Source organism: Carya illinoinensis, chromosome 10 (genome assembly GCF_018687715.1).
Source record: "Carya illinoinensis cultivar Pawnee chromosome 10, C.illinoinensisPawnee_v1, whole genome shotgun sequence".
NCBI classification, from domain to species: Eukaryota; Viridiplantae; Streptophyta; class Magnoliopsida; order Fagales; family Juglandaceae; genus Carya; species Carya illinoinensis.
The window spans coordinates 22,026,069-22,038,714 of NC_056761.1; the positions used below are offsets into that span (position 1 = coordinate 22,026,069).

At 41.9% G+C, this 12,646-nt stretch overlaps 2 protein-coding genes across 2 annotated transcripts; one reads left to right on the top strand and one right to left on the bottom strand.

Annotated features, from left to right (window-relative positions):
* The first annotated feature begins 352 nt into the window (after positions 1 to 352).
* On the top strand, positions 353 to 3,589 carry LOC122279390 (vesicle-associated protein 4-2-like). Its single transcript, XM_043090021.1, has 7 exons — positions 353 to 827; positions 1,630 to 1,700; positions 1,913 to 1,994; positions 2,141 to 2,253; positions 2,905 to 2,982; positions 3,088 to 3,207; positions 3,303 to 3,589. The coding sequence occupies exons 1-7, from the start codon at positions 518 to 520 to the stop codon at positions 3,360 to 3,362; spliced, it is 834 nt and encodes a 277-aa protein (XP_042945955.1). The 5' UTR covers positions 353 to 517; the 3' UTR covers positions 3,363 to 3,589.
* Positions 3,590 to 3,985: 396 nt separating this feature from the next.
* LOC122279391 (probable histone H2B.1) lies at positions 3,986 to 4,985 on the bottom strand. The gene has a single exon (XM_043090022.1). It carries the CDS (start codon positions 4,850 to 4,852, stop codon positions 4,256 to 4,258), a length of 597 nt encoding a protein of 198 aa, XP_042945956.1. The 5' UTR covers positions 4,853 to 4,985; the 3' UTR covers positions 3,986 to 4,255.
* Positions 4,986 to 12,646: the final 7,661 nt, after the last annotated feature.

Here is a 12,646-nt window from a genome sequence, read left to right on the forward strand (position 1 = left end):
TTTTCTCCACGACTGCACACCGACTATATTTGCCGACTGCAAAAAGTATTTCTCAAAATTTATTTATATATCAACTATTTCAAAATAATATATAAAACGGCATTAATATTAAAATATTTGATTTCAGTAATTTGAACGGTACATCTCGAGTTCCATATTCATAACTTTGCTATAAACAGTACCATCTGCTTTGAAACAGAAAATTTTCGATGACCGTTTCGGTCCGTCTGGTCAGTTTTCTAATGAGTAATGGCTTACCGAAAACGAGTATTGAGTCTATTGACCCGTTCCAAGTCAACGGTCGTCCTTTATCCTTAGGAGTCGACGTCGTTTCGAGCCGTATTGTCATTTCGACGAAATTTCCCAAGGGAGAGAATCGGACGTCAGCCCAACTCTACTCAAATACACTTGAAGAATCAAACCCACCCTTTAAAATCCGACGACTCCCCCTCCTTCCCCTCCGTCTTCCATTATCGCCGACGCAAGTCCGAGTCATCCTGCCGGCCGATTCTCCGCCATGGCCATAGCTGCCGACCACAAGTCTCCGTCCGACGGAAAATCCTGGAACTTCTTCAAGCTACCGTTTCTTCACTCTGCCTCTGGGAATAATAGCACCAATACGACGTCTTCGTCGTCTTCGTACAACGCTCATCACCAGAATAATCACAGACATGATGATAACAGTAATGAAATCCATAATAATCATCCACTTGTGGAGGGATCGAACCCTCCTCACGCCTCAAACTCGGTATCTTCTGTTGCGAGGTCGCTCCTCCCGGCCCGGCGTCGGCTCAAGCTCGATCCGTCTAATAAGCTCTACTTTCCCTGTACGTACTTCGTTTATTTTGCTCACGTCCCTGTTACGTATCTCTCTCGTGTCTGAGTTTTGTTCGATCTCGATCTGACTTTGGGTGGTTTATTCTTTTGAACTTCATGAATTGACAATTCTATTCGATCGCAAAAATATTCTCATTATTTAAATCGATTTGTGGCTCAAACTGTTTCCGAAATTCGCTTTGGTGCGGATTTTGTTGGTATCTCTAGAGTGGGAAAAAAGGAGTAAGATAAAGCTCACCTGTTTGGATTTTATTCTTTGTAAGAAAGTTGACCGTGTTTGTGTTTGTCTTGTTGGTGCTGGCCTAGAAGGAGAGATAGTAAATGGAACTCCGATGTTGATAATTCAGAAGAACTTTCAAAATATGTCATGGTCGTATTGTTGGAATTTGGTTTCTGAAAAGTACAAGTGAAACGAGAGAACGCGACATTGTTAGAGTGGGTAGTTCATTTGTGCTGGAGAACCATATTATCGGAGTCCTACTAGAAAATATCCCTACATGCCTCCAATTCAAAACTTATTGGGACTTTAAATGTATAATTAAGCCCTTGACATACGGCTTACAAAGTTTTAACTTGTATGGTCCTCGTTCTCTCCGTCATTTGGTACCGAAGCTTTGTTCTTTATTTCGTATCGCTGTTGTCATTTTTCTACATGCTTGCTTGATTCCGTTATTCTTGCCCGATGAAGATGATTTAATTATTAAGCTTATTTTGTTCTTTATTTTGTATCTTTTGCTGGATTAACTTATTTTTTCCTGGTGATTGAGTTATTCATCTGTTTTCCTTTTGAAGATGAACCTGGCAAACAGGTAAGGAGTGCGGTTAGGATTAAAAATACGAGCAAATCCCATGTAGCTTTTAAGGTAAATACAATTTTTGTCTTATGTTTTCTTTTTTCAGCGGTTACTTGTCATTGAGGGTTATTATATTATTCCTGGAAATAAGGAGATATATCCCATAAATAAAATTTACCCTTACATATAAGGCTATTTCTCAGACGATTATGTGATAGATGATCTTGTTATCATAAGGAGCAGTTTATCAAACCTTCTAATGTTTTTCCCCCTTGCTTTAGTTCCAAACTACTGCACCAAAGAGCTGTTTCATGCGTCCTCCTGGGGCTATTCTCGCTCCTGGAGAGAGTCTCATAGCAACTGGTAATAAGCGTTGTATGCGTTTGGGCATTTCTTTTATTTTTAATGATATGCATTCATCAGGGCTGATGGATATCAATCTTGGTTCCATTCTGTTTAATTTATATATATTAACAAGTTTACCCTTTTCATTTGGATGGATATGCTAGTGTTCAAGTTTGTGGAGCTGCCAGAGAACAATGAAAAACCAGATAAGAGCAAGCTTAAGTTCAAAATAATGAGCCTCAAGGTCAGAGGAGTAACAGACTACGTACCTGAGCTGGTAAGTTTCTCACTTTTCTAAATTCCATTGTATTATCATCTAAAATGTGATGAACATTCACAGTTATATCTCCTATTCATTGTGGGCTTGAACATTTATGTACTTGGTGTATATACCATGTCTGGGTTAAGCTGATGCAAATTTCTGCACGTCTTATTCCTTTATATAGATGAGATATGTGCAATCCGTTATCAGATCAATAACTAGGGAAACAGGATGTTATAGATATGAGCTTTGTACGGACAACTAGTGTTCCTGGACGATTACTTATACTGATGATTTGGGAAAACCTTTCTTTTTGATAAGTCAATGAATTGGGAAAAGCTATAGGTAATAATACTTCTTAAATGTACTTACTAATTTATTCTAGATGATCGTGCTGCTTCCTACATAATTAATGTTCTATTTAATCATGATTTAAGTTTTTCTATGGCCATGAACAATGCTATTTTTTAGCCTTAATAATATTCTGAGGTGCTTCCTACCTCTATTGGATGCTTACTTTAGCTGCTTGTTTTATCTTTTCGTTCCTTTCTCATGCTCCTCTCTGTAGATAAATTGTGAAGTGAATAAAAACTCAATTGAATTGTTCTTGGTGATGTGGTACTTTATTATGTAAATTTATTTTCCCTTTGCTCCCCCTTCATCCAGTTTGATGAGCAGAAGGACCAAGTGGCAGTGGAGCAGATATTGCGAGTTGTTTTTCTAGATCCTGGGCGTCCTAACCCTGTAAATACTACTGGTGTTTAAATGCCAGGGAGATTTAATTTTTATTATTTTCTTATTATATGGAGGAGTCCTGTTTATGAGGTTTAATTTGTTGTTTTATTCAAGGCCATGGAAAAATTGAAGAGGCAATTGGCTGAAGCTGAGGCTGCACTTGAGGCTCGTAAGAAACCTCCAGAAGATGCCGGTCCAAGGATTATTGGGGAAGGTCTTGTGATTGATGAATGGGTAAGTCAATTTTTTCAGTATTTGTTATGAAATTTTTCTTATGAAATTTAGTTTATATGATGGATTTCATGTATATTTCTCCATTGTTCTCTCAGAAAGAGCGGAGGGAAAGATACCTTGCCCGACAGCAGGTTGAAGCGGTAGACTCTGTATAGAGTGGTGCTTGCGTGTTGTTTGGCGTCTACTTAGTTTAGAATTGAGTTTTCTGTTAAGTATTGTGTTTCAATCCCACTAAATGTATCTTGTAATGAGAAGGGTCTTTGTATTCATAGAATGATTAGTAAACTCCCAACTTCTTTTGGTGAAAGAAAGACTCGCGAGGTGAATCTCCTACACTTTTGAGGGACTCAATGGTCAGCCATATGGCACCTGATTCTGGATAGTATGTTTTTTGTTTTTGTTTTGTTGTTTCTCTTCCCCCCCCCCCCCCCCCCCCCCCCCCCCCCCCCCCCCCCCCCAAGTAGACAAAATAGTCTTTCTGTTTTTATTATTGGAAAACTTTCAACCTTTTATCAATCAATCAACAAATCCAAGACCACCCCCTTAAGTCCCCATTTCCCATCCTCCATCACTCAGTTTCATCCCTTCCCCCATTTCTTTACAAGAAAACCTTAACAGAATGGTGGTCTATGGACTGCGTAGCTTGGGGTATATGTTGTTACCATAATCTTACTTCAATACGCAAAACCAAAGCGAATTATTTTCAAATCACATAATTTATCAACTGAGGAAAAAATCATTCAAATCACTGAATTGGTTCTCAAATGGAAGGAAAAACTTATGCAGGGAGCCAAAAAGCTATTGAATTCATTTCTACCTTACAGATAAACGGGATCAAGTAGATACAACTTCTACACAAAAAACCAAAAACAAAAGAAGACAAAAGATAGAGGAATTAAATAAATTAATCTACGAACCCTAACCCTCAACACAAAAAACCAAAAACAAAAGAAGACAAAAGATAGAGGAATTAAATAAATTAATCTATGAACCCTAACCCTCAACACAAAAAACCAGCAAGTCCATCATCAATCGACACCACCTATGTCTAAGAGCTAGTAAACCTGCTGACCGCTTTGATCCCATCAGAAATGACGTGCTTGGCAAGTTCACCAAGCAGCACGAGACGCACTGTGGTTTGGGTCTCTCGAGAGGTGATGGTGGGCTTCTTGTTATACCTCGCGAGCCGGGAAGCCTCTTGGGGGAGCTTCACAAAGATATCATTAATGAAGCTGTTCATGATCCCCATGGCCTTGCTGGAGATCCCGATATCGGGGTGGACCTGTTTAAGCACCTTGAAAATGTAGATCTTGTAGCTCTCAACACTCTTCTTGGTCTGCTTCTTCTTCTTGTCTGAGGGGCCGGCTTCGCCTTCCTTCGGGAGCTTCTTTCCGGCCTTGGGCTTCTTCTCGGCTGGAGCCTTCTCCACAATCATCGATTTCTTCTCCTTAGCGGGCTTCTTCTCGGCGGGTTTCTTCTTGTCTTTGGGAGCCATAACGAAGTAACGGGAAATGATATGATAAACATAGAAGACAAAAAAGCAAAGGAAGCTCTCACGATCAAGGTTGTGTGGAAAAAAAAAGTCTTGTTGCAGTCGCCTGCCCTCAAGCGGGACGCACCAACAACCTTGCATTGATCCACCCATGAAACTACCGACCCCAATCTCCTACACCCACATGAGGAAAAATCATGTGGGAGTTGGATCAGTCGTGCCGAGATTTTCTCTCACAACCTTAGAAACGGGAAACCACATAAATGGGTTTCAATCCTCTTTTCTTCCATTTTCATATCCGTTTTTTTTTAAATAAACAAAAATGTTTATGGCAAGCGTAGCGATTAAGTGCCGCGTAGTCAGGTCCTACGTGTCATCCGATTAAATGAAACGGTGCGTATTGGTTGAAGGGAACCCTTCAGGTGCTAAACACTTCAAATCCATTCCACCTCGCCCATTCCACCCTAACCCTTCACCCCTTTCGTCTCCCCTAATCTTCTCCATCGAGTCATTCGTCCCTTTCCTCTCCCATTCTCCATCAACCCTAACCCTAGCCCTTGTGAACCTGACGAGAAGGTTTCTTTCGCAGATCGATTTGAGCAAGTTTCCGATTTTATTGAGTTTATGTTTTGGGAGTCTCGGTTTTCTCTTTCGATCGATTTGAGCAAGTTGCCGATTTTATATTTTGTTTATGTTTTGGGAGTCTTGGTTTTCTCTTTCGATCGAATTGAGCAAGTTTTTGATTTTATATTGTGTTTATGTTTTGGGAGTCTCGGTTTTCTCTTTCGCAGGTGAGGGTTGTCCTTCGTCTTCTCAGAATCCATACATATGTTCATCGTCTTTTTTCTCCTTCGCAAGTGTGGGTGCTTGAATCTGTTGGTTGATTTTGCAATTTCTTCCCACATTTCTTCTCTCGGTTTCTGTTTGCAGTCTGGGTAATTTTGTTTATCTTTTCTCACATTTATCCTCTCGGTTTCTATTCGCAAGTTTATCTTGCTGGGTTTCGATTTCCCAAAAGTTTTTTGAGCTCCTAATCCTAAATCTGGGAGCTGAAACCCTAACCCTAACTCTCGAAACCCTAATCCTAAATCTGGGGGCCGAAACCCTAACCCTAACCCTAACTCCCGAAAACCTAACCCAAACTCCCGAACCCACTCAAGGTTGGTAAACCCCCCCCCCCCCCCCCCCCCCGGCATATATGTGTTGAAATATATTATTTGATATAGGTATTTATTTATTTTTATTTCTATTTCAAAATCTGATTCTTCCGTTGTTTTTTTCTGCAGGTTTTGTAATTACAAAGAATCGAGGATGAATGCAGTTCAAAGTGACCAACTGAAGTTGAGTTTTATTTTGTATTATGTTTGATTTGTTAATTGCTAGGTCAATTTCGAGTACAATGAATTGGATGTTTAAACTCAAGTATGTAGATTTCAATATATTTGTATGTGAGCCAAGTGAGATTAGTTTCATGATACTTTCATTTGTATAATCAATTGGATTGTTCTGTTTAAACTATCCCACTTGAGACTTTAAATGTGAGCCAAGTTTTTTTATTACTCCAACATCTGAACTTTGTACAATGAATTAGATTGTTCTGTTTAAACTCAAGTATGTAGATTTCAATATGCTTGTATGTGAGCCAAGTGAGATTAGTTTCATGCTACTTTCATTTGTATAATCATGTAGATTGTTCTGTTTAAACTATCTCACTTGAGACTTTAAATGTGAGCCAAGTTTTTTTATTACTCCAAGTTTTTTTTTATGTGCACTAAATCCTCAATCTTTTTTTTATGAATCTGAATTGATTTCTGTTTCATGCAAATTGTATTTGTATAATAAATTCTTTGGTTATGTTTAAACTCAATTTATTATATTTCCATATGATTGAATTAATGGATTTTTGTTTCATGTTAGAATGTCATCATCCTCAACTTCTTCCTCATCCTTTGGTAAACGTACTTTGAGTCAACCTTTATGCTTCTCTGAGGTTGAAGCGACACTGAGATACTCAAATACTCTCAGAAATCTAGGATGACCCTTCTTTGGCTGTCCAAAGTACAACAATGAGGTAAAACGTTTCAATAAGTATAATTCCTTCATGTACCAAGTTTAAATATGTACATCTAACCGAAAGTATTGTTTGTATAAAATGAGCAGGGCTTACCATTTTGCAAGTTCTTTAAATGGGTGGATGGTACTTTGGACATAGAGCAAGAACTTTACCAAATAAAAAATGAACTATTAAGAAAGGATGAAGAGCTGAAAAGGATACTCGAGATCTTCAACAGAGGGAGATTAAGTTCCGGAAGAGAGCTGATGCAATTGAGAAAATGTTATCCAATATACTTGAGGAGGTTAAGAAGAAGGAGTTGGTGCTTTTAAAGCAAGAAGCTGAAAATAGGCATTCACGCACACTACTCCACAAACTTTGGGCTATTGCCATTGTTGTTGTCTGTTACAATTTGCTGTCTAAGTGATTTAAGACTTCTACGATCTAATTATTGTAAATATGTAGTTTGTATTACTCTGGCAAGCTATGTCATTTATTGTCTTTGTATTGTCTTTTAATGTCTTCTGATGGTCGATGTAAAGACGAACTGGGAAGCCATGTTTCGAGAAGTGTAGATTATGCATTTTGTGGTTTTTGATGCTGGATGTAAATCTGTAGGGGGAAATGTTTCATTGGAGAACTGTTGTATTATGAGATTGTATATTTTGTTTGTGGTTGTAATCTGAAGTGGGAACTTGGTGTTACAGTTGTTGTTTTTTGGGATTGTGTATTCTCACAGAACATGTACCCAGAACTAGAATATGTAACCTTGCTTCACTTGATGTGTAAATAAATGTCGTGTTTTGAGTAGACTCTAATTCTGGATTAATATGTTACAACTGAGAGTAAGGGCTGAGCCCGTTTTCTTTATTGTCATTATTTGCCCAGTGTGAAGCCCCCAAATCCCCACGCCCGAACATGGAGAAATCGAGACGTCCGGATGGTGACAACCCGGGTCACCATCCCATCGACGGGTGACAAGTGTGTGCAAAGGCAATAAATGTGCACGAAAGAACACGCAGCGGATAACGAAAGTCATCACTAAGTACCAGAATTTTCATAACGTAATACAAGCTGTTTAAAACGTACATAGATAAAATATTACAAAAACACAAATACAGCTTTAAACAAATATAACACATAGCATCAGCAACCCGGCGGAGCTGCATCCTCGGGCTCAGCCTCTTCCTCTTCGTCCTTTAACTCTGCACCAAAAGCTACGGAACCAAAAATGGTACCGCAGGTAAGTAAAACCCAAACACTACCAGATAATAACACATATAGAACTCAAACAATATGCATGAACCATGCCCAATGCACAAAACCCAAAGACACAGTTTTCCACACACGCCAAAAACCCATTTGGCGCAAAAACACATCTTTTCCGGAAAACACGCCAAAGTCACATTTTATCCGTATGCACCATGATCTCCCCTAGGGGTCATCCGCACACCCTAGCTCCAGTGCCACATCGCAGAGTACCACCACGCATGTGACACCTAACGAGCGATGTCCAGTTCCGTGCCCCGCACGTTCGAGCCAAGCATCCTCTAGCCCTCACCAGCGAAGGGCCACGGAGTCGGTGCGTAGAGCGATGCCCGGTTCCGCGCCCGGCGCGTTCGTAGCCAAGCAACCCCTAGCCACCGCTCCCGTCGTCTAGCGACAACTCAGGGGACATCACTCAGCTTATTCCGCACCCGAGTGACCAGAGGAGCTCCACCGGGATAATACCCCATCCCGGCTTGGGGTCGTGAGACACACGCACCCGTAAGACCACTTACGCCAATACACAGGCTTTTCACACATAAACAAAAACACACATGCATGCACCATGTAATGCCATAACAATGCATAATAAATTAATCCAACAACATAAAACAATAAAACAAGCAACTCCGTCCTCCATCCATCCGACCCCCGAACTCCTCGGACTCAGTCCGGAATCAACCAACCAGCAGATTAATTAATTGAAAGAGCAATATATATTTAAATCTGAAAATAGGGTTTGGAAAATACTTACAGCGCTATATGGCAATTTTAGAAAACACGCGGCGTTGCAAACGGTGCCGGAAAAGCAACGTCACAGTGAAAATTCACTGTGGCCGTGGGTTGTGAAAAACCCACTTTTGAACGGGGACAAACTAGGGCTTGGGATTGATAGGGAATGGTCTAGGGATGGTTGTGAAGCTATTGGAAGTGGTGGTTGGCCGTGGGTGGCGGCGGAATCGCCGGAAATAGGTCGGATTTCCCAAAAAGGAAAGCTAGCTCGTAGGAGCTGTTCCGGTGGTCGTTGGAGGCCGGAAATAGGTGGGTTAGGACGGCAAGGGACCGGTGATGAAGTGGTGAAGAAATGGTGGCCGGAGGTGGAGCGACGGCGGCGGATCGAGCTGAAAACCGTACGGGCTTTGAGGAGCTTTTCCGGCCAAATGGCCGGCCGGCAGGGGGAGATATTTGGTGGGAAGGTGCGCCGGAGGGAGGGGGTTCGAACGAGACCGGTGGTGAGCCAAACGGTGGCCGGACGGCGGCGGTCTGGGCTGAAGAAGATTTCGGCCGTGGGTGAGGAGAGAGAAGAGAGAGAGAGAGGATGGGGGGGCTCGAGCGGGAAGAGGAAAAAGAAAAAAAAAAAGAAAAGAAAGAAAAAAGAAAAGAAAGGAAAAAGAAAAAGAAAAAAGAAGAGAAAAAGGAAAAGAGATGTAGGGAAGAGATGAGGTCCAATCCTCATTCCGGGAAACGAAACTAAACCGCCAAAAAGAGATTAAAACTCACAAAGCAACTTAAAGAAATAAAACACAACATCAAATAAATTAAAAACTAATTTTAAAACGTAAATAAATTAAAATAAATAACCAATATATTAATTAAAATAAAAACAATTATTTCCGCGAAAATACACTCAAAAGCGGGTCATCACATCCTTCCCTCCTTAAAAACAATTTCGTCCTCGAAATTGCAAATCAACCACCAACTTAAAGCAAGCCACAAGAAAGCACATAAACCATCTGTGATCAAGATTAAGACACATACCTTCCTTATTCGAACAAATACGGGTACTGCTTCCTCATGTCCGTTGCTCGCTCCCAAGAGAAGTCTTGAGCTAACGGATCTCCCCAAGCCACTTTAACCAAATGTATCGTCTTGGACCTCAACTGTTGCTCCTTCCAATCCATGATCTGCGACGGAACAAGTTCATAAGTGAGATCCGGTTGCAACCGAATACCCGCTGGGTCGACGAAGCGTGGCTCTTGCTGTCCAAAGCTCTTCTTTAGGGATGATACGTGGAAGACGTCATGAACATCCCCAAAATAATCTGGCAAGGCAACTCTATAGGCGACGGACCCTACCTTCTCCAGAATCTGAAAAGGGCCGACGTACCTCGGATCTAGCTTCCTCTTCTTACCAAAACGCTTAACACCTCTCATGGGAGAGACTTTAAGGTAAACCCAATCACCAACTTCAAACGACAACTCTCTCCTCCAGGTATCAGCGTAACTCTTCTGACGACTCTGAGCTGCCGCCATTTTATTTCTGATGATCCAGACTTGGCTTTGCATCTCTTGAATTATTTCGGGTCTGATTATCCTACTCTCCCCAACTTCATCCCAACACAAGGGCGACCTGCACTTTCTCCCATAAAGAGCTTCATAGGGAGCCATCTGAATGGTCGCATGGAAGCTGTTATTGTATGCAAACTCGATGAGCGGCAAATGGTTTTCCCAACTTCCTTGGAATTCCATGACACATGCTCGCAACATGTCTTCCAGGGTCTGAATGGTGCGCTCTGACTGGCCGTCTGTCTGCGGGTGATAAGCAGTGCTGAACTTCAACTTAGTACCCAAAGCTGCCTGCAAACTCTTCCAGAACTGCGACGTAAACCTCGGATCTCGATCCGACACTATACTCTTTGGTACGCTGTGTAGCCGTACTATCTCTTTGACATACAAATGAGTCAACTTACCCAAAGAGTCGGTGTTATTAACAGGTAGAAAATGAGCACTCTTCGTTAACCGGTCCACAATCACTCAAACAGAATTCTTCCCACTAGGCATTCTCGGCAAACCCATTACGAAATCCATCGTGATGTCATCCCACTTCCACTCAGGAATAGGGAGGGGTTGGAGCATACCTGCATGTCTCTGATGCTCGGCCTTCACCTGACGGCACGTGTGGCATTTCTCCACATATAAGGCAACGTCTTTCTTCATTCCATCCCACCAGTAATTTTTCTTCAAGTCTCGATACATCTTTGTACTGTCGGGATGAACTGAATACGGGGCTGCATGAGCTTCCGCCATGATCCGTTCTTTGAAATCTGAGTCCTTTGGGACCACTCTGTGATCTCGGAACCGAAGTATCCCATCACTATCCATGCTATAGTGCAACGGCCCTCGAGATTTTCTGACTCTCTTCCTGATGTTCAGCAGCTTCGGATCCTTTCTTTGGAGAGTTTTCAATTCTTCAAAATCAGTTACCCGAATATCAAGAACTGAAAACAAAATCTCTACTTGCTGCGAACTCTCTATAAGGAGCCTTCTCATCCCACAAAGCAACGAATCCACTTCCGATGGCTCGGCTTCATCTTCCAAATGAGACTTCCGGCTCAAAGCATCAGCAACTATATTAGCCTTCCCCGGATGGTACTTGATCTCACACTGATAGTCACTGATTAGCTCCAGCCATCGCCTCTGCCTTATATTCAGATTTTTCTTGGAAAACAAATGCTTCAAGCTCTTGTGATCGGTAAATACCTCGCAAGCTTCCCCATACAAGAAGTGCCGCCAGATCTTGAGAGCAAAAACAATCGCAGCAAATTCTAGATCGTGCGTCGGATAATTCTTTTCATGGTCCTTTAGCTGACGAGATGCATAGGCTACAACCCGTCCTTCCTGCATAAGGACACAACCCAAACCGAACTTAGACGCATCACTGAAGACTACGAATGGCTTATGCGGTTCTGGGAGCGCTAACACTGGTGCCGTTGTCAACCTGTTCTTTAATTCCTGGAAGCTTCTCTCACATTTCTCTGACCAAATAAATTCTGTATTCTTCCGAGTCAAAGCTGTGAGAGGTCCGGATAGGCGAGCAAAACCCTCTACAAATCTTCGGTAGTATTCGGCGAGCCCCAAGAAACTCCTGACCTCGCGCACTGTTGTCGGGCGCTGCCATGACAATATGGCTTCTACCTTACTAGGATCAACTGCCACTCCGCCCCGGGAAATTACATGCCCAAGAAATTTAAGTTCTTCCAACCAGAATTCACACTTGCTTAGCTTGGCGTATAGCTGGTGTTCTCTCAACCTCTCAAGTACCAGACTAAGATGATACACATGCTCTTCAACATCTCGGGAATAAATCAGTATATCATCAATAAATACTACCACAAAGGAATCCAGATAAGGTCGAAACACTCGATTCATTAAATCCATGAACGCTGCAGGGGCATTAGCTAACCCAAACGGCATCACCTTAAATTCATAATACCCATACCTCGACCTGAAAGCAGTTTTAGGCACATCCTGGTCTCTGATTCTCAGCTGGTAGTATCCCGACCTCAGATCAATCTTAGAGAACACGGCTGCTCCTTGAAGCTGATCAAACAAATCATCTATCCGCGGGAGAGGATATTTATTTTTGATGGTCACCTTGTTCAATTCCCGATAATCAATGCACATACGGAGGGTTCCATCTTTCTTTTTAACAAATAAAACTGGTGCACCCCACGGCGACGTACTAGGCTGAATAAATCCCTTCTCTACCAGTTCTTGCAACTGAGTCTTCAACTCTTTCAATTCAGCCGGTGCCATGCGATAAGGAGCTTTATGCACAGGAGCCGCTCCAGGTTCCAAGTCTATAACAAACTCCATTTCCCGAACAGGGGGTAGTCCGGGCAAGTCATC